Below are 22,649 nucleotides of genomic sequence, written 5' to 3' on the forward strand. Positions count from 1 at the left end.
ATCAATCCTAGAATTCATGTGGAAACACAAAAGACCCATAATAGCTAAAGCAATCTTGAGGGAGAAGAACAAAGCTGGAGGCATCACAATTCCTGTTTCAAAATATACTACGAAGCTACAGTAATTAAAACAGTATGGTGCTGGCATAAAGACAGACATATAGACCAATTGAACATGAGGGAGAGCCCAGAAGAAACCCACACATATACAGTCAACATATCTTTGACAAGGCTGCCAAGAGTACACAATGGGGAAAATATAGTTTACTCAACAAATGGTTCTGTGAAAAGTGGATATCCACATGAAAAGGAACGAAATTGAACTTCTACCTTACACCATACATGAAAATCAATGCAAAGTGCACTGAAGACTTAAATGTATGACTTGAAACTGTAAAACTCCTAGAAGAAAAGAGGGAAAAATCTTGACAATGATGTCTTGGATATGATACCAAAAGCATAGGCAACAAAGCAAAAGTAGAAAAATAGGACTACATCAAACTAAAATGTTTCAGCACAGCAAAGGAAAGAAACAACAGATTAAAAATGCAATCTATGCAATGGGAGAAAATATTTGCAAACTATATATCCGATAAGGGGTTAATTTCCAAAATATATAAGATACTTCTATACTCAATAGCAAAAAAACAAATAACTTGATTAAAAATAATGGGCAAAGGACTTGCATAGACATGTACTCAAATAAGTCATATAAATGGCCAACAGGTATATAAAAAAGGACATCACTAATCATCAGGGAAATGCAAATCTAAACCATAATAAAATATCACCTCACTCCTGTTTAGAGAGCTATTATCAAAGAAACAAAAGATAATAAGTATTGGCAGGAATGTGGAGAAACTGGAACCACAGTAAACTGTCGGGAATTAAAATGATTTAGTCATTATGGAAAACATTATGGATGTTCCTCATAAAATTAAAAATAGAACTAACATATGATCCAGTAACCCACTTCTTGGTATATATCCAAAATAACTGAAATCAGGATCTTGAAGAGATATCAGTACTCTTAGCTTCATTGCAGCATTATTCCCAATAGCCATGATATGGAAACAATCTAAATGTCTGAGGATGGATAAAGGGATAAAGAAAATGTGGTATGTATTTTTGTATACATACACACACACACACACACACACACATACAGGAATATTATTCAGCCCTAAAAAGGAAGGGAATTCTGCCATATGTGACAACATGGATGAGTCTGGAGGACATTTGCTAATTAAAATAATGCCGTCACAGAAGGACAAATCCTGTATTTGTATGAATATGAAGCATCTAAACTAGTCAAACTCATAGATACAGAGAGCAGAATGGTGATTCTAGAGGCTGGAAGGAGGGGAAAATGGGAAGCTGCTTTTCTATAGCTATAAAGTTCCATTTACACAAGATATGAATAAGTCCTAGAGACTTGTTGTACAACAATGAGCCTATGGCTAACATTACTATATTGTGCCCTTAAAAATTTGTGAAAAGTATAGAGCTCATGGTAAGTGTTTTTGCCACTTAAAAAAAAAAAAAAACAAGAAAGGCTGAGGTCTCCCCCAAGAGAAGAAATTTTGCCACACAGCTTCAGACTTACAAGCCCTATAGATGACAGCTTTGGCCTATGCTCATGAGTTCAAGCCTGCCCATGATCTTTGATTCCTGACTGCCTGGAGTTGCTTAGCCAGGCTTCACAATCACATAAGGCAATTCCTTATAATAAATCTCTTAATAATAATACATCTCCTATTGGTTATGCTTCTCTTGTTGAACCCTGACTGATACAATGAGTTATATTAGATTCTGTATTCTTCAACTGGAGAGTTACTTATGATAAATTATGTTTGAAAAAGCAAGTTACAGAGTAATATGTATAAAGATAAGCAAGTTGAAAAAGCAAGTTAAAGAAAAAGCAAGTTACAGAGTAATATATATAATATAATGTATAGTATAATATAATTTTTCTAAATAAAAATAAAGTCTTATGTGTATATATGTTTATATGAGCTTAAGATTAGTACAGAAAGAGGCACACCTAATTAATACTGATTATCTCACACAGCTTAGGAGCAACAGAGAAGGAAAAAGAGTGCTAAACTTTATTATATTTCCATATGTGTTTAAACATTTATTATGACCATGTATTTATTTTATAATTAAAAAATAAAAAACATAAAAAATTATGGTAAATCCATATGACAACCATAAAACATAATAATTAAAATAGTAAATGATTTAGAGAAATGATAATGATATAATTTTTAGTGACAAATAAGGACATAAAATTATATCTATCCATCAAGAAGTGGCAGAAGTTGAAGGAGACAGATATAAAGATTCAGCCACCCTAGTTTTTTTTTGTTGTTGTTGTTTTTAGACACATAGAAAAAAAAAGATGGGAAGGAAATATATCAAAATGTTTACAAAAGTTATCTCTGGGTAGTATGTTCATGTGTGATTTTTAGGTTTTTTCTTGTATTTTTTGTGTTTCTTTCCCCAAAATTGCTTACAATGAAAATGATTTACTGTTATAATCAGACCAAAAACCTTAATATTTTTAAAAAGATGAACATAAGCTGTCAGGAAGTAATTTCTGGAAGCTTTTATATTGTGTGGGAACCAGAGGGAATGGTATGAATCTTCAAATTGATCTAGGGTTTGCAAAAAGCACACTAAGGCAATTCCTCTAATAGCACTAACAACCTAGACAGGGTCAGAAGTTGCTGGCGCCTGCCATTGGGAGAAGCAGCCAGTAGCATTTCTGTAATGATTCCACATTATGTCCCAAAGCAGTGCCCATAGACTGAAAGCAAATTGACTCCAATGGGACTTAAAGTGAATTATCAATATGCACTCTACCCTAAACCTGAGAAGACTAGGATAAGACTAAGCAGTGTCTTTCTGATTATCCTTCCTTGCCTCTGGACCATTTCAATCGTTAACACTTCAGATAGGAGAATACATTTGCACCAGGGCTCAAATGGTAGGCCCATTTTTCTAGAGGCAGTTTCTACCAACTTGAACATACAGGTGTTTTAAGGTATAATTCTCCTCCCTTATAAGTGAGTCAAAACCAGAAATTCTAGTGTCTTCTCATGAACTTTCAATGCCTGGCTGTTTGGTATTTTTATGCCAGAAAGGCAGGACCATGAGTAAGAGACCAGATAGTGCTTTGTAAACCACAAAGCTAAAGCCTAAATCCCACAGTTGGAAAGCAGCATAAAAAGTATCTCTACCAGCTATATTCCCTTTGGAAAGGAAAACAACTTATTTCAAGCCAAAGAGTATAGTTTAGTATGATTCTAAATCGTGCAAGTGGTCATGGTTTTAGACCCTGTTATATTTTCTATAATTTACTTTAAAAGACTTTCATAAAGAGTGCATGATATACACATGCACATTAATTTTAATCTATACTCTAGGGGCATTTAGTTAACATCTAAAATGCCCTAATCTGGAATATACACTCAAGAGGAGCAGTTCAGTCACCTTAATGCAGGAGGCCTAATTAGCCTAATACATGTTAAAAATGAATTTTCACTGATAAAAAAAGAATGCTGTGCAAGATGTGCCCTGGCCACAAAAGTCTTACAGGCACTTTAGCCCTCACAAGAACTAGGTATAAGAATTCAGTGAACCCTACAGCCTATACATACACTTCAGAAGGAAGCCTGAAGTTTAAGATTGAAAATGGGTACTATATTTTGGCCGTTGTCAGAGGATTTTGTCACTAGACTCTGACTAGGAACTTAGCTGAATCCTATATGTTACCAAATCTGCCTCGACTAACCTAACCTTTTTACAGAAGATGCTGTTTGTTATGTATCTAAGGACAGAGTTGGGACTTCACTGAAAATGCAGAACAGGCTCTATGACTGCTTTTGTGTTTGTTTGCTAATAAATTTTTGTATGTTTGGGAGAATAGAGCCTGAGGTTTTATTTCAGTGTAATAATCTTATCTAGTAATGAGAATGTAGGGGAGACCAACCTCTATCACTTAACCTTGACTAATAGAAACTATTGGTATCTACCAAAAATAACCTAATAATAGGGGACCACCAAAGTGGATTAGGTTAGTTTGCAACAAAAATCTTCTCTGCCTCTGAAAAAATGAAAACTAATTTAACTCACTATGTTCTTCATAGCCATATTCTTCTTTCTCCTCTCAGGTCACTTACCGATTTTTTCATCTTCCTGCACCATTTTCCTCTCTTCTCTGAAAGCCCTGAGCCAGCGTATCTTCTCCTCCAACTTCTTGGCAAAGAATAGGTGAATCTCCTCAGTTTCCTTGTTATGAAGCTTGAAGGCATTTTTCATGCTGACATTGAAGTCATCATCTCTGCCATCTTCAATGTCAACTACCTCATATTTATCCATATCAATGCGGCCTTTGTAGTACAGGATGTCTCTCCGGATCAGGTCCTAGGTAGCAAGAAAGAGAAGGCTTTTTGTTGAAGGTATGTGGAGAGTGGGTACCAGGAGACTCGGCACATGGGTGTAGCAGGATGCTAACGTTGCCATTGTTCTGGAGTATCAATGAGGGGTGGTTTGGTCTAAATTTGGGCAGGTTAGCTTAGTGTATGACACTAATAGTTGGTTAACTAGATGCTCTTAGAGAAAGCCTCTGGCTTACATCCATAGGGTTTGTCTCAGACCTCAGCCTCAATCCATGTATGTGTTTGCAAGACTGCTGATGGGAAGTAGGAAGCAGTAAGTCACACAAGCACAGTTAGCAAGGGCTTTTCCTCTTTCACAATATTTGCAAGCCTTCCAGAAGTATGAAATGAATTGGTTGGTTGCGTGCAGTATACTCAGGAATCCAAGCAAGCCAATGAGACTTACATATCAGAGGGGAGATGAGTGATAATAGTAGCTAGGTGGCCACAGGCTGCTGGCCAGGAAAGATTACTTAGGGAAGGTTGAACATTTAGCACTCTGGGGAGTTTTGGAGAAGGCCTAGTCTAGCAGGAGAAATGGGGGGAAAGTGAATATAAAGCTTCATATATTGGCATGGATGAATCTCACAAATCTTATTCTGTGAGAAAAATAAAAGTTGTAGTTGGATACAAATAGTATATTTCCTATCTGTTATGATTTTTGTTTTGTTCTTGGGTACGCAGAAGTGAATCCCAATTCTCAGTCCATGAGACACTCATCATTACTCAATGCATAGTGCTCTGATTTCTCTATTTATTTACTTACTTACTTACTTTTAATGATGTATTAACTTTTGGTGAACCCACTGCTCATTCCAAAAGCTACGACGCCAAGGCAACCTCCATATTGAATCACATGCTCATTATTCCCCTGGTTTCTTTTCTATATAGCTTTATCTCATCTATATCTATTCCATTTATATAAGGTTTAAAAACATACAAAACAATGCCATCTAATGTTTAGGCATACATACATATGTACAATAATTATGTAAAAATATACAACAATGATACATGCCAAATTCAAGAGAGTACAGAGAGGAGAATGGGGACAAGTGAGAAAGAAGGAAAAGGAAGGGAAGAAAAGAGGGAGAGGATAAAGACTGTATTTGTAATGATTTATTTCTTAAGTTGGATAGTAAGTGCTCATTATATTGTTTTTATATCTTTTTGAATATCAAGAATTTCATAAGTTAAAAAAAGAAAAACAGAGAGGTGGATGAAATGACCTGTGGGTCTGTGGAATGTAAGGTCTGATAAGTAACTGTCTCACAATGGTCTTTCAGCCCCTCCTCCTCTCAGCACTGCCCTCAGCTTCCCTTGAAAACACACCTACTGCTGCATGTGATGTGGCTGAGTCTGTCCAAGGAGGGCCCCAGTGAGCCCTGCTCTGACAGATGTCTTCTACTAGTAGCAGGGGGCCTTTCTGGCCAACTCTCCCTCCTCTCTGCTTATATTTGGCCTTCTAGACTATCTGATAGAGTCAGAAATGTTCATTAATTTTTATTACCATTACATGGTCTGGTTAAACTATTCCCATTTTACTGAATTGTCTGACATGCCTCACAGTCCGCAGCTGCAGGTTACCTGCAAAGAATTTGCCTTTGGCCACTCACATTCCCAGTCCTAACTCTTCACACTGCATGGTAAACTCCACTTTTCTGTAGGGCTGGGGAAGGCTGTCTTTAAGGATTCCCAGCATAGCTCTATCAATCTCAAAGCCCCAGGCTGGGAAATACAGGTGTTGATAAATTGCTTTGCAAAAAATAACAATCATGGTGTTCTTCTTCCTTTCATAGTGATTATGCATATAAATAGGCTTTTGAGTACAGATGGGTTCTGATCTGTTGGGTAACCTTGGCATCAAGTTTATAGGAGAGAGAGGTCTGCTGTATGGAGTGGGACAACGTAGCTCCAAGCTTGTTTCAGAGCCTGGATTCCTTTCACCATGCTCAAAGTGGACAAGCTCAGTCCTGCCAAAAGGATGTGGTGGCGCCCATGCGCTGACTTCCATAATCCCCAGGAACACTTTGTGAAACATATGCATAAAAAGTAGGCCCTGTCAGGCTAATATAACTACAAAAGCAGAACAAGCTGAGGAGAATGGATCAATGTAAACTACTTTGATCTTGTAAAGTCTTGAAACCTGCCTTACAATACATAATACAAATACACACAGACCTGGACCACACAGCTAATAGGTGGGTGTCCACCTGGCTAGAACATGGGCAGGCTCAACCTCCCTCTATTCCTAACTTCAGCCTGCAGCTTCCTTTCCCTCTGAGTTGGAACATCATAATCATTGTTAGCCTTAAAAATCTTTACTAGTTTCCAAAAATGGAAAGAATGTATACGATCTTGGAGGTAAATTTAAAGCATCAACTGAACCTCCTATTGTTTCTTTAGGTATTTAACGATAATAAGGAAAGAGAAAGAATTCAATGTTTGTGGCACAGGAGCAGGGCTAGAGGGATGTGTCATTAAAATTCTCCCTTTGCCTGCCCTTTCTGGCTCCCCAGCGTTGAATGTGAGTTTTCAGGCATCAGATTAGTCATAAAGCCAAGTGTAGAAATGTGATAGGAATGATTAAGAATGATCCACTGTTCAGAAAATCCAACCAGAAAGGGTAGCTAAGGCCACCAAGCAGCATGGAATGGTGGAAATAACATGAGTTAGAGCCTGAAGTTCTGAGTTTGAATCCTAGCTGCTTAACCAACTAGCTGTGTTGTACTGGGCAAATGAATTAACCTCACTGAGCCTCGATTTCCTCAACTATAAAACTAGGAGAGTCATTCTCACCTTGTAAAATTGTAAAGCTCAAATCTAAACATTCAGTTTCCAGGTCATGAGGCCAGCCTTGTCTGATAAACATGGTGCTGAGCTTTCTTTCTTCTAGATCAGTGTTTCATAGCTCTTTAAAACTCCTTTTGATAAATCTAAAAATCCCACTGCCTCCTTTAATTCATTTAAACTTTCAAAATAAGTTAAATATTGTGACTGAAAAAAAAAACAGCAAAAGTAATTCTGAATATTTTAAAATTTACATAGCTACCCCACTGTCTCTGGAAATTCCATATACCCTTTCAGTGTAGGGGTGGTGGTAGTGGTGGATGGCAAATACTGTTTGCCACTCACTCACCAAAATCACAGATCTATACTTAGGTTCACACTAACATCCCCTCTCTGCCCCCAAAGAAGCCTCCTATTTCAATCCTTCCAGTCTTCAAGATCAAAGTCATACATTCTTCTTCCTCAAAGCAGCCTTCCCTGATTGTACCATCCGGCTCAAGTTACTATAGTTTTCCTTTTTTGAATGCTAGCACTGACTATGAAGACCCTTATACAATTGGTACTCAGTTACCACACTAGTGAATTTGCATTAGTTCTGTTTTACAGCTTTTAATTTTTTCTGTCCATTCAGGCTGTGCCCAGCACTGAGCCTTCCTTGGTCTTTCCTCACTTAGGAGTTATCCAGGGAAGGACAGCTGATAAAGTTTCAGAGGTTTTTCTGCTCAGCTTCTATACATAACAAGGGGGCAAAGCCCTCCTGAGCCCTAGTTACCTGTGGTACTACTGGGACCAGAATGCCCAAATGCCAATTGTTAATTGTGGCCTGAGTGCTTTCAAAGGGACATGGTGAATAGGTGCTCATCACAGATGCTATTTGGGTCATCACAAGTTATCTGCCTAAATGGGATTGTTTCTAATAGGATGGCAGCCTTCCTCCATTTCCTTTCCACTCATCCAAGTTGGAGGAGATTAAGGGAGCTAGTGCTTCTCTAGTAGGGCCCTGGCAGTCTGCAGCCAAAGCACTCTGGCCCTGGCCCTGGCCCTAGCCATAGCCCCAACAAGGAGCCCACCCCTGTCCCTCACATTACATGACTGAAACAGCTGGGAGCTGTTTGAATTTGGCCTCACTGGGTATTCATGGGGTTTAATAAAACACTGCAGGACATTTTATACAAATGACAGATGCTACAATCTGGAGAATGCAACTCTTCAGGACTGCAGACTGCCTCACTTGCTTGTCAGTAAGGTTCTCCCTAGCTCTTTAGAGGGGGCCCTGGCTACTCACCCCTAGCCTGACAACCTGGTTTTATCTCAGATACTAGGGAAGGCACATGGTGCTGGGACTGGATTTGTCTTTATCATTATTGTATTCCAGCATCTACAGTACATACTTAATAATAACAAAATAATAACAACAACAATGGCAACAGTGAACACTTAACCAACATATATTATGTGCCAGACATTATTCTAAATGCTTTGCATTTCCCCCCAGCTTTACTGAGGTATAATTGACAAAACTGTATATATTTAAGGAGTAATATGTGATGTTTTGATATATGTATGCATTATGAAATTATCACCACAATCAAGCTAATTAACATATCCATCATCTCACATAGTTACCTTTTTTTTTTGTGATGAGAACACTTCAGATCTATTTTCTTAGCAAATTTCAATTATACAATACAGTGTTGCTAACTATAGTCACCATTTGTACATTAGCTCTCCAGAAGTTATTTGTCCTACATAACCGAAAGTTTTTACCCTTTTTACCCAACATATCCCTATTTCTGCCACCCCCATGAGTCCATGGCAACCACCATTCTACTCTCTACCTTTATGAGTTGGCCTGTTTCAGATTCCATATATAAGTGAGATAATACGGTATTTGTCTTTCTCTGTCTTATTTTATTTAGCATAGTGTCCTCCAGGTTCATCCATGTTGTTGGATATGGCAGACTTTCCTTAGTTTTTAATGCTGAATAATATTACATTGTGTGTGTGTGTGTGTGTGTGTGTGTGTGTGTGTGTGTGTGTGTATGACGTTTTCTTTATGTGTTCATCCATTGGCAGCTACACTTTGCATTTATTAACTTAAATCATTCTCACAACAATCCTACAAGTTAGGTTCTGGTATAACCCGATTTTATGAGGAACTGTGGACATAGAGCAGTTAAGAAACCTGCTGAGGAATAAAAGCTACCATTTATGGCACTGCTGGGCTTTGAGACTAGGCTATCTGGCTCTAAAAATCTGTGCTTGTTTTAACCATTGTGTATACTGCCTCCCGATAAAAATGTGCTGAATGAATGATTAGTAACACTGCATATACAGTAATCAATGGCTAATATTTATTAAGTTTACTGTGTGCCAGGCACTGCAACTGTACTGTCTTATTTACCCCTCACAACCTCCCTTCCATGTAGATACTATTATGGTTCCCATTTTGCAAATGAGGGGATAATAAAAGGCACAGAGAATTTGTCCAAGGTCACACAACTGATGGGAAAAAGGAAATTGGTGGCCTCTTGTCTGGCCCTAGAACCCATGCTCTTGACATTATACTTTACTACTTCCCAATACTTCAGGTGATTCTCCTCAAAGCCTCCTGAGATGAATTCTGTCATCAGCCTGATTTGACACTGATAAAAATAAGGAGTTAAAGAACTGGCCCAAAGTTAGACAAATTAGTAAGAGACAAAGTCTAGGACTCAGGTGTCCTGGTTTTACAACCCCTGGTTTTAAAGCAGAAATCTTCTTTCTGCTCTATTCCGTCACTGATGCTACTGTTGCATTCCTGAGTTGTCCTGAATGGCTCATTCTCCAAGTCTGGCCCTTTAGTGCACAAAGAAATGGTCCAAATGCAGAAAGTTCCATGAATAGAAGAAATCCTCTCTCCAGCATCTTTATACTCTGTTTAGTTCTGATTCTCCCAGTATATGGTGAAAGTGACAAAAATACTGAGCAGCTATGACACAGGGGACAACAGAGCATGTCCAGACGGGCACAATTGATGATAAATGGGGAAAAGGCTGTTAGAGGCAACTGCAGTGTTGTAGGAATATTGGCGGATGATTGATTGAAGAGAGGTAAAAGGGGCTCTCCTCTCTTCCTCAGTAAAAAGTGAAAGGGAAGAAATGAAAAAAGAGATAAATTCCCCAAAGCAACAAAGTAATGTTCAATATAATCATCTCAGGAGGAAAATAACAAAATACATTATTAACCAAAATAGCAGGGCAATAAGATTCAGGGGAGCAGAGACATTAAGGACACCATAAAGGACAAGAAGAAAGAGAAAAAAGAGTCTTATCAGGTTTTACAAAAGAAAAGTGACAAACAAAGAGGGAAGCGGCAAAAATTAAAGAAAGGATCACATACTTAGAAGCCACTGGTGTCATTTCACACCTACTATAATGGTCACTTAAAAAGTATCTTCATATATATATTCACACACATACATGCACACTCTGAAACAAGCTACAATTTCTTCAAGCTGTTCTAAGTGGTACATGCAATCCCAACTTCCAATGTGCAAAATGGGGAAGTTTTGCCTTAACTTATTGGGAATTAAGAGAATCTTAAGACTGGATGAGAATTTAGTAACTGGGCCAAATGATCTCAGGGATCAGATGGGTCTATCAATCTCTCATACTATTTCTGGCAGGAAATCATCTAGCACATTTGGGGTTACATCTAGTGACAGAGACCTCACTATCTTACAAGGCTGCTTAGTTATTTATTGGGGTGGGAGAAGACTAAGATTAACAAGTACCCACTAGGTGTCAGGCCCTCTATCAGGCATTTTACATGCATTGACTTCATTTAATCTTCACAACAATCCTGTAGAGTAGTTATTATCTTCATTTTACAGATGATAAAGTGAAGGTGGAGAAAGTGAAGTCATTTGCTTGAAGTCATGTAGTTAGTGAGCACTGGAACTAATGAGCCCAAAATTGTCTGAACATAAATTTTATGCTTTTCTACCACTCCACATTGCTTCTATCTGCAAGGAAACTGAAGAAAATCTGAAGTGCCAGGGTGAAATCCTGATATCTTCTGTCTAGTGCAACCCTCTCATCAACTAGTCTAGTTACTGGCAAGATAGAAGCTGGATTTTATGTGACATGACCTGCTCTTAGGAAACCAATGGAGAGTCCCTGTCACTGTACCTCCTTTTAAATGTTCACAACTCTTTAATAATCTATTATAGGAGGGACTGTAAAGATGGCAGAGGAGTAAGATGTGGCGATCACCTTCCTTCCCACAAATACATCAAAAATACATCTACATTGTGGAACAACTCCTACAGAACACCAACTGAATGCTGGCAAAAGACCTCAGACTTCCCAAAAGGCAAGGAACTCCCAAGGTACCTGGGTAGGGCAAAAGAAAAAGCAGATACAAAAGAATAGGGATGGGACCTGCACCTCTGTGAAGGAGCTTGAAGGAGGAAAAGTTTCCACACACTAGGAAGTCCCTTCACTAGCTGAGATGGGAGGTGGGTGAGGGGGAAGCTTCAGAGCCATGGAGGAGAACACAGCAACAGGGGTGCGGAGGGCAAGGCAGAGAGAGTCCCACACAGAGGATCGGTGCCGACCAGCACTCACCAGCCTGAGAGGCTTGTCTGCTCACCAGCCAGGGTGGGTGGGGCTGGGAGCTGAGGCTTGGGCTTTGGACATCAGAACCCAGAGAGAGAACTGGGGTTGGCTGCGTGAACACAACGTGAAGGGGGCTGGTGCTCCACAACTAGCCAGGAGGGTGTCTGGGAGAAAGTCTGGAACTGCCTAAGATGCAAGGGAACATTGTTTCAGGATGAGCAAGGAGAAGGGATTCAGAGCACCACCTAAACCAGCTCCAGAGATTGGCGCAAGCCACGGCTATCAGCTCGGACACCAGAGATGGGCATGAAATGCTAAGGCTGCTGCTGTAGCCACCAAGAAACCTATGTGCAAGCACAGGTCACTATCCACACTTCCCCTCAGGGAGCCTGGGCAGCCTGCCACTGCCAGGGTTCTGGGATCCAGAGAAAACTTCCCTGGGGGAACACACAGCATGCATCAGGCTGTTGCCATGTCCCACAAGCCTCTGATGCCACAGGCTTGTGCTGCATTCTGTACCCCTCCCTCCCTTGGCCTGAGTGAGCCAGAGCTCCCTAATAAGCTGCTACTTTAACCCCATCCTGGCTGGGTGGGGAACAGACACCCTCAGGTAACCTATGCGCAGAGGCGGGGCCAAATACAAAGCTGAACCGCAGGAGCTGTGCAAACAAAGAGGAGAAAGGGAAATCTCTCCCAGCAGCCTCAGGAGCAGCAGATTAAATCTCCACAATCACCCTCATGTACCCTGCATCTGTGGAACACCTGAATAGACAACAAATCATCCAAAAATTGAGGTGGTGGACTTTGGGAGCAACTGTAGACTTGGGGTTTGCTTTCTGCATCTAATTTGTTTCTGGTTTTATGTTTATTTTAGCATAGTATTTAGAGCTAATTATCATTGGTAGATTTGTTTATTGATTTGGTTGTTCTCTTCATTTTTTTGCATATATATTTTTTCCTTTTTCTCTTTTTGTGACTATGTATGTGCATGCTTCATTGTGTGATTTTGTCTGTATAGACTTGCTTTTACCATTTGTCCTAGGGTTCTGTCTGTTGGGATATTTTCTTTTTTTGCATAAATTTTAGCACTTGTTATCATTGATGGATTTGTTTTTTGGTTTGCTTGTTCTCTTCTTTCTTTCTTCTTTTATATTACTTTTTTAAAATAATATTTTTTTATTTTAATAACAATATTTTTTTTCTTTCTTCCTTTTTCTCCCTTTCCTTCTGAGCCAAGTGGCTGACAGGGTCTTGGTGCTCGGGCTGGGTGTCAGGCCTGAGCCTCTGAGGTGGGAGAGCTGAGTTCATCACACTGGCCCACCAGAGAACTTCCAGCCCCACGTAATATAAAAAAGTGAAAGTTTTCACAGAGATCTCCATCTCAACACTAAGATCCAGATCCACTCAACAACCAGCAAGTTACAGTGCTGGACACTCTATGCCAAACAACTAGTAAGACAGGAACACAACTCCACTCACTAGCAGAGAGGCTGCCTAAAATCATAGTAAGGTCACAGACACCAAAAATCACACCATTGGACGTGGTCTTGCCCACCAGAAAGACAAGATACAGTCTCACCCACCACAAGACACGCACCAGTCCCCTACACCAGGAATCCTACACAACCCACTCAAGCAAACTTACTCACTGAGGGCAGACACCAAAAACAACAGGAACTACGAAACTGCAGCATGCAAAAAAGAGACCCCAAACACACTAAGTTAAGCAAAATGAGAAGACAGAGAAATACACAGCAGATGAAGGAGCAAAGTAAAACCTCACCAGACCAAAAAATGAAGAGGAAATAGGCAGTCTACCTGAAAAAGAATTCAGAGTAATGATAGTAAAGATGATCCAAAAGCTTGAACATAAAATGGAAAAAATACAAGAAATATTTACCAAGGACCTAGAAGAACTAAAGAGCTAACAAACAATGATGAACAACACAATAAATGAAATTAAAAATCCTCTAGAAGGAATGAATAGCAGAATAATTGAGGTAGAAGAACGGATAAGTGACCTGGAAGATAAAAGAGTGGAAATAACTACTGCAGAGCAGAATAAAGAAAAAAGAATGAAAAGAATTGAGGACAGGGAACATATGTATATGTATAGCTGATTCACTTTGTTATAAAGCAGAAACTAACACACCACTGTAAAGCAAATATACTCCAATAAAGATGTAAAAAAAAAAAGAATTGAGGACAGTCTCAGAGACCTCTGAGACAACATTATCACACCAACTTTTGTATTACAGGGGTCTCAGAAGAAGAGAAAAAGAACGGGACTGAGAAAATATGTGAAGAGATTATAGTTGAAAACTTCCCTAATATGGAAAAGGAAATAGTCAGTCAAGTCCAGGAAATGCATAGAGTCCCATACAGGGTAAATTCAAGAAGAAACACAGCAAGACACATATTAATCAAACTAACGAAAATTAAATACAAAGAAAATATATTAAGATCAGCAAGGGAAAAACAACAAATAACATACAAGGAAACCCCCATAACGTTAACAGCTGATCATTCAGCAGAAACTCTGCAAGCCAGAAGGGAGTTGCAGGACATATTTAATAAATTGATGAAAGAGAAAAACCTACAATCAAGATTACTCTACCCACCAAGGATCTCATTCAGATTCAATGGAGAAATTAAAAACTTTACAGAGAGGCAAAAGTGAAGAGAATTCTTCACTAAACCAGCTTTACAAAAATGCTAAAGGAACTTCTCTAGGCAGGAAACACAAAAGAAGGAAAACACCTACAATAACAAAGGCAAAACAATTAAGAAAATGGTAATAGGAGGATACATATAGATAACTACCTTAAATGTACAAGGATTAAATGCTCCAAGGAAAAGACATAGAGTGGATGAATGGATACAAAAACAAGACCCGTATATATGCTGTCTACAAGACACCCACTTCAGACCTAGGGACACATACACACTGAAAGTGAGGGGATGGAAAAAGATATTCCATGCAAATGCAAATCAAAACAAAGCTGAAGTAGCAATTCTCATATAAGACAAAATAGACTTTAAAATAAAGACTATTACAAGAAACAAGGACACTACATAATGATCAAGGTATTAATCCAAGAAGAAGATATAGCAATTGTAAATACATATGCAGCAAATATAGGAGCACCTCAATACATAAGGCAAATGCTAACAGCCTTAAAAATGGAAACCGACAGTAACACAGTTATAGTGGGGGACTTTAACACCCCACTTTCACCAATGGTCAGATCATGCAAAATGAAAATAAATAAGGAAACACAGCTTTAAATGATACATTAAACAAGATGGACTTAAATTATATTTATAGGACATTCCATCCAAAAACAACAAAACACACTTTCTTCTCAAGTGCTCGTGGAATATTCTCCAGGATAGATCATACCGTGGGTCACAAATCAAGCCTTGATAAATTTCAGAATATTGAAACTGTATCAAGTATCTTTTCCAACCACAATGCTATGAGACTAGATATTAATTACAGGAAAAAATCTGTAAAAAATATAAACACATGGAGGCTAAACAATACACTACTAAATAACCAAGAGATCACTGGAGAAATCAAAGAGGAAATCAAAAAATACTTAGAAAAAAATGACAATGAAAACATGATGACCCAAAACCTTTGGGATGCAGCAAAAGCAGTCTGAAGAGGGAAGTTTATAGCAATATAATCCTACCTCAAGAAACAAGAAAAAAATCCTCAACAAAACACAAGCAAACAGAATCCAAGAGCACATTAAAGGGACCATACACCATGATCAATGGGGTTCATCTCAGGAATGCAAGGATTCTTCAATATATGCAGATCAATCAATGTGATACACAATATTAAAGAACTGAAGGATAAAAACCATATGATCATCTCAATACATGCAGAAAAAGCTTTTCAGAAATTTCAACACCCATTTATGATAAAAACACTACAGAAAGTAGGCATAAAGGGAACTTACCTCAACATATAAAGGCCATATATGAAAAACCTACAGCCAGCATCGTTCTCAATGGTAAAAAAACTGAAACCATTTCCACTAAGATCAGGAACAAGACAAGGTTGCCCACTCTCACCACTATTATGCAACACAGTATTGGAAGTTTTAGCCACAGCAATCAGTGAAAAAAAAGAAATAAAAGGAATCCAAATCGGAAAAAGAAGAACTAAAACTGTCACTGTTTGCACATGACATGATACTATACATAGAGAATCCTAAAGATGCTACCAGAAAACTACTAGAGCTAGTCAATGAATTTAGTAAAGTAGCAGGATACAATATATATGCACAGTAATCACTTGCATTCCTAGACACTAATGATGAAAAATCTGAAAGAGAAAATAAGGAAACACTCTCATTTCCCACTGCAACAAAACGAATAAAATACCTAGGAATAAGCCTAACTAAGGAGACAAAAGACATGTATGAAGAAAACTATAAGACACTGATGAAATAAATTAAAGATGATACAAACAGATGGAGAGATATACCGTGTTCTTGGATTGGAAGAATCAAAATTGTGAAAACGACTATACTACCCAAAGCAATCTACAGATTCAATGCAATCCCTATCAAACGACCTATGGCATTTTTCACAGAACTGGAACAAAAAATTTCTCAATTTGTATGGAAACACAAAAGACCCCGAATAGCCAAAGCAATCTTGAGAAAGAAAAACAGTGCTGGAAGAATCAGGCTCCCTGGCTTCAGACTATACTACAAAGCTACAGTAATCAAGACAGTATGGTACTGGCACAAAAACAGAAAGATAGATCAATGAAACAGGATAGAAATCCCAGAGATAAACCCACGCACATATGGTCACCTCACATTTGATAAAGGAGGCAAGAATATACAATGGAGAAAAGACAGCCTCTTCAATAAGTCGTGCTGGGAAAACTGGACAGCTACATATAAAATAATGAAATTCGAACACTCCCTAACACCATGCACAAAAATAAACACTAAATGGATTAAAGACCTAAATGTAAGAGCAGACACTATAAAACACTTAGAGGAAAACATAGGCAGAACACTCTATGACATAAATCACAGCAACATCCTTTTTGACCCACCTCCTTGAGAAATAGAAATAAAAATAAACAAGTGGGACCTAATGAATCTTAAAAGCTTTGCACAGCAAAGGAAACCATAAACAACATGAAAAGACAACCCTCAGAATGGGAGAAAATATTTGCAAATGAAGCAACTGACAAAGGATTAACCTCCAAAATATACAAGCTACTCATGCATCTCAATATCAAAAAACAACCCAATCCAAAAATGGGCAGAAGACCTAACTAGACATTTCTCCAAAGAAGATATACAGATTGCCAACAAACATATGAAAGGATGCTCAACATCACTAATCGTTAGAGAAATGCAAATCAAAAGTACAGTGAGATATCACCTCACACCCGTCAGAATGGCCATCATCAAAAAATCTACAAACAATAAATGCTAGAGAGGGTGTGGAGAAAAGGCAACCCTCTTGCACTGTTTGTGGCAATGTAAATTGATACAACCACTATGGAGAACAGTATGGAGGTTCCTTAAAAAACTGAAAATATTACTACCATATGACCCAGCTATCCCACTACTGGGCATATACTCTGAGAAAACCATAATTCAAAAAGGGTCATGTAGTACAATTCTCATTGCCGCACTATTTACAATAGCCCGGACATGGAAGCAACGTAAGTGTCCATCGACAGATGAATGGATAAAGAAGATGTGGCACATATATACAATGGCATATTACTCAGCAATAGAAAGAAACAAAATCGAGTTATTTGCGGTGAGGTGGATGGACTTAGAGACTGTCATACAGAGTGAAGTGAGTCAGAAAGAGGCAAACAAATACCGTAGGCTAACACATATATGTGGAATAAAAAAAAAAATTCGGTTCTGAAGAACTTAGGGGCAGGACAGGAATAAAGACGCAGACATAGAGAATGGAATTAAGGACACGGGGAGTGGGAAAGGTAAGTTGGGACGAAGTGAGGGAGTAGCATTGACATATGTACATTACCAAATGTAAAATAGATAGCTAGTGGGAAGCAGCTGCATTGCACAGGGAGATCAGCTTGGTGTTTTGTGTCCCCCTAGAAGGGTGGGATAGGGAGGGTGGGAGGCAGACACAAGAGGGAGGCCATATGGGGATATATGTATACATATAGCTGATTCACTTTGTTATACAGCAGAAACTGACACACCATTGTAAAGCATTTATACAACAATAAAGATGTTAAAAAGTATCTATTATAGAATTCTGACAAGCTCAATGACAATAATGACATAGAGGTTACTAATGAAGAATTTGGAGTCAGCTTGCCTGGATGCAATTCCTGGCTCCATTGCTCACTAGACATAATATCACCTTGGGCAAATTATATAACTTCTCTGTACCTCACTTTACATATATTTAAAATGGGAAAAATAATAGTACCTACGTCATGGGTTTGTTGTAAGGATTAAATTGAGTTAATGAATGTAAAGGCCTTAGAACAGAATCATAGAGGTGCACAGTAAATGTTGATTCATTATTATTTTATTGTCAATCTGTATTTCCTAGAATCTTTTATATTTTGAAAACTGGTACATTTTCCCATCTATAGTGTTGTCATAGATCTCCTGTAACTCATTACTCCGTTGAGTTTACCTACAGCAATTCTGCTGAGGACATCTGAGTATTATTTCATTGCCCAGTGATGTATGTATTTTTAAATTACATTACACTTAAATTCCATTAGTCTACAAGCTCTAAGAAGGCAGAGCTGACTGGCACAGAGCAGGGGTTCAATAATTATAGCATGAAAGAATGAATTCAGAGCACTGAAGTGCTTTCTTACAACCTCAGATACCTTAGGTTTAAATTCCCCCTCAACAGGTTTATGCTCTTTTTCCCTTGACAGAGGTTTTAAGTTCCTGTGTTAATAGTAAATTATTTGTCCCTAGAAGGGAGTTGCCAGACTACAGACTATCACTTCTTTTTTCTTCTTTTTTTTTGAAAAGATATTTTTAAATCATTGATATTGTCTTAGAATCTTTAAAAACTAACTTTGACTCATTGTAAGATTCATGAAACTAATCTTTGTCACTCCTATTAAATATCCTATACATATAAAATATTACATATGAATATCCACTTGCTACAGGCCCATGTTTTGTCCTCCTTTTTATATATGAACTCATCAGAAAGCTTTATGCAGCCACATTTGATTACGTAGCTTTCTTGTCCCCTTTCTTCCCTGTAAAAAGGATTACTGTGCTTTGGAGCCTCCTTTTTAACTCTGTGCCTGAGGTGAGTGTCTTACTCGCCCAGCTCTAGTCCTGGCCCTTTTCCTCTGTAGATTTCCTTTGCCAAAGGATTCTTCATATCCAGGAAGATTTATCCATTTCTTCCAGCTCTACCTCAAGAGGAAAGGCTTTTATAGCAATGGCAAGAGGTCCCTCAACCATCCAGCAGACCAAAGACCTTGTCTCTTTCTATACCTTATTTTGGTGCCATGGTCATTTCTCAAACGTTTACTCCCAGGGCTTCCCTGGTGGTTGAGAGTCCACCTGTCGATGCAGGGGACACGGGTTCGTGCCCCGGTCCAGGAAAATCCCACATGCCGCGGAGCGGCTAGGACCGTGAGCAATGGCCGCTGAGCCTGCGCGTCCAGAGCCTGTGCTCTGCAACGGGAGAGGTCACAACAGTGGGAGGCCCGCGTACCGAAAAAAAAAAAATTTACTCCCTATTGCTGAATAGAAAGGCCTATTGCAGGTACCAAATAGAAATCCTCAACCATAGCCTCAACACAAACATCAGATTTAGTTTTAATAGGCTTTGAAAAATCAAACTGTAGCTTCTCATGCTCTGAGAAACCAGAGTCAAGAAGGCCCAGGTATATGGATAGCTTTTTTCTGGAAGGGGATGTCATGGTTCTTGCTAGAACAAGAAGGCTCCCATTGGAAGAAAGCTATGCTAGCTTCAAGGTTTCTCTTGTTTTTGTCATCCTTTTTGCCTGCTACACCCTGCCCGCTTGGCTGGCTTGGCTTCTGGTTTCTCCTTAATCACTGGCTTCTACTAGCTGGCCTGGAGCTGACTCTCATTCCATTTTAGTTTTCTGCTGTCCCCTGGCTCCTAAAATTAGCTCACTGTCCATGTTGTTTCTTCCCTTTATTTCTAGCCTTTGCCTCACTATTTTGTGTTCTGGCTCCTGGCCGTGTCTCCTATAGCTACTACTTTGCAGAGCTGAGTTTCACATTTTCCTTAAAGTAATCTCAGCCTTGGCTGACAGATGCTTAAATTAACAGGGTGTGAGTGGTGGGCAACGCTAAAATAAACCAGCTTCCTAATCTCTTTTCTGTGTCTCTCTACAACTGGTTGTTCTGAGTGTAAGCATGGCTCAGTGGGAAGAATGAGCACATGCCTATTGGTGACATGACTGATATGCTGAGAATTTCCTTGGCTACATAAGTTAACCCTCAAAAATCCTGCCTCCTGATTTGATGGACGTCTAAGGAAGAGTTGGGGGTAGATAATAAGAAGGCTGGGTGTTTGGCCAATTTCCAGATTCATAAAAGTTCTCTCTTCCAGGGCCAGGTCCAGACCAAGGCAGTAATTTTCTCCATTAACTAGTGAGCTATCAGTTCTAGAGCTGGCACTTAAAGCTTATTCTCAAATATTGAGGCAGTTTGACTTGAAACTCAATTTGTTCCCTCAATCCACTGTCAAAGGCAAATAGCCAGAGATTTAATGCAAGATGTGGTATACACAGAGAACAGGGGGCTTAAAAACAAATGTGTGGTTCCTGTTCCACGCTGGAAAAGATGACAGTGTTTAACCTGGTGCTTCATGATTTAGTATTCCCTTTCAGAGGCATTTGCTACTTGGTGAGGAAGAGAACAAAGGGAATGGCTTATGGAGAAAGAGCCAAGGGTAGGATGGTGAATTTAAAAAGTCACTTTAGGGCTTCCCTGGTGGCGCAGTGGTTGGGAGTCCGCCTGCAGATGCGGGGACGCGCATTCGTGCCCTGGTCCGAGAAGATCCCACATGCTGCGGAGCGGCTGGGCCTGTGATCCATGGCCGCTGAGCCTGCGCGTCCGGAGCCTGTGCTCCGCAACAGGAGAGGCCACGACAGTGAGAGGCCCGCATACCGCAAAATAAATAAATAAATAAAAAGTCACTTTAAGCATTCTTTGGTTTTCCCCTCCTCTTTTACTTTCCCTGGTCCCAAATTCTCCCCAGCCAGTCCCTGGAACTAAAAGTGATCTGAACTCCCTATCCTAAGGGAGGAGGTGGAGGAAACAGTATCCCATCAGGAGGAATCAGGCTGAGAACATATGCCATCCTCCTGCCTGCCAAGGAGAAGATACCAAGAAACAAACACTCATGCTGAGTTAATCACAAGAGCAAGACCTTTTCTCAAATGGATTACAGAGAAGGGAGGGTAAAGAAGAGCACAGCTGAGAGTTATAGGGATGTGACACAACTTGTATAGGAAATGGGTAGGGGAACAGGGAAAATTCCTGTATCACAAAGGTAAGGCACCTTACCTGTAAGAGTAAAGTAGGAGGTCCCTTGTTGGTTCCTAGGGCAGTAAGGGGCCAGATGGTCAAAGCCATTAGAGTAGAAATGAGGGGAGGTGCTCAGGGAAGCCACTTATTCACCAACTGGGATAGAAATATTTCAATATTTTTCACAACTGGTACAAATCAGCAGGCTATCAGCTCTGGGTCAAAAAGAGTGAGAAAGATCGCCATGAAGGGCAGGAGGGAAAAGTGTATAAAAGATACCAACACAAACTTTACCAATTTCAGAATTTCACTGCCCATAAGCCAGCCCTGCTTGTGATATTCATGCCATACCAGTGATCCTGATATGGAATTGCTGCCAATATATTGTCTTGTTTTTGCCCAGCAGGGTTAGCCCACTTTGTTGGGAACTGGGGATGATGGAGAGGAAGGGTGTGGTGCCCCCTGGGGTGCCCATATCCCTCAGGGAAGAAAGGGGTGGGGTTACCTTCTTGCAGAGGACCATCTGGTGGTCAAACAGGAAGAAGACCCGTTGCTGGTTGCGGCCGTAGGGCTGGTAGATCCACGCCATGTCCCCAGTGTAGATCAGCTCCGAGCTCCTGTCTAGGATGTCCTCGCCCTGGGAAGGACATGTGATAGTGAGAGGCAGCCAGGCAGGAGGGATGGCCCCTTCACTTGCCTGGAGGCACCTAGAGCTCGGCATAGGCTGGGACAGGAGGAGGACAGAAAGGGCCCGGTGAGGAAGAAAGGATGGAGGGAGGGACCTCTGGGAATCTCTGAAAGGCTCCATGAGCTATAAAGACCCATACTCTTGTTTACCCTGAGGCCAAATGAGCCCCACTACCCAGGACTGCTATAGTCCTTCTTTGCCAGTTGCTCTCTGGCCCTAGAGGCACCAGCTGCCATGAGGTGTCTGTCTATCTGTCTCTCTCTCTCTTATTCTCCCTCTCTCTTTTTCTCTAAATCTCTCTTTCTGCCCCAATCTTTCATCCTAGTTCTAGACTTTTAGTCTCTTTCTTGTACCTGAAGAGTAAAGCCTGAGCAGGTGCTAGAAGTCTCTCTGCTTCCCAGACAAGTAAAACAAGACAGGGAAGGACAAGAAGGAGATGATGTTTGAAGGAGAGAAAGAGAATCCATTCACCCTCTCAAAATTGTTTTTCCTTCCTTTCTCAGTTCATTAAAATCACTGATTAAACAGGAAATTTCATCACCTTGGTCTGTTATCCAGAAAGCCTGAATAACTTGCTTATATTTCTTGCTATGTAGAATCAGACACACACA

General features: G+C 39.8%; 1 protein-coding gene across 9 annotated transcripts in view; it reads right to left on the reverse strand.

Moving 5' to 3' along the window:
- Positions 1-22,649, reverse strand: part of ARHGEF9 (Cdc42 guanine nucleotide exchange factor 9) — a 223,590-nt gene that overhangs the window by 23,104 nt on the left and 177,837 nt on the right. For all 9 annotated transcript variants that reach the window (XR_009560590.1, XM_060291795.1, XM_060291801.1 and 6 more), the window contains 2 exons: positions 21,856-21,987; positions 4,187-4,430 (listed from right to left, as the gene is read on the reverse strand). Coding sequence is in view for 8 of the 9 variants with exons in the window: in XM_060291795.1 (XP_060147778.1) it covers positions 4,187-4,430; positions 21,856-21,987 (376 nt within the window). In the remaining variant the exon portion in view is untranslated. The remainder of the gene's footprint in view (positions 1-4,186; positions 4,431-21,855; positions 21,988-22,649) is intronic.

The sequence above is a fragment of the Globicephala melas genome, chromosome X, assembly GCF_963455315.2.
Source record: "Globicephala melas chromosome X, mGloMel1.2, whole genome shotgun sequence".
Taxonomy (NCBI): domain Eukaryota; kingdom Metazoa; phylum Chordata; class Mammalia; order Artiodactyla; family Delphinidae; genus Globicephala; species Globicephala melas.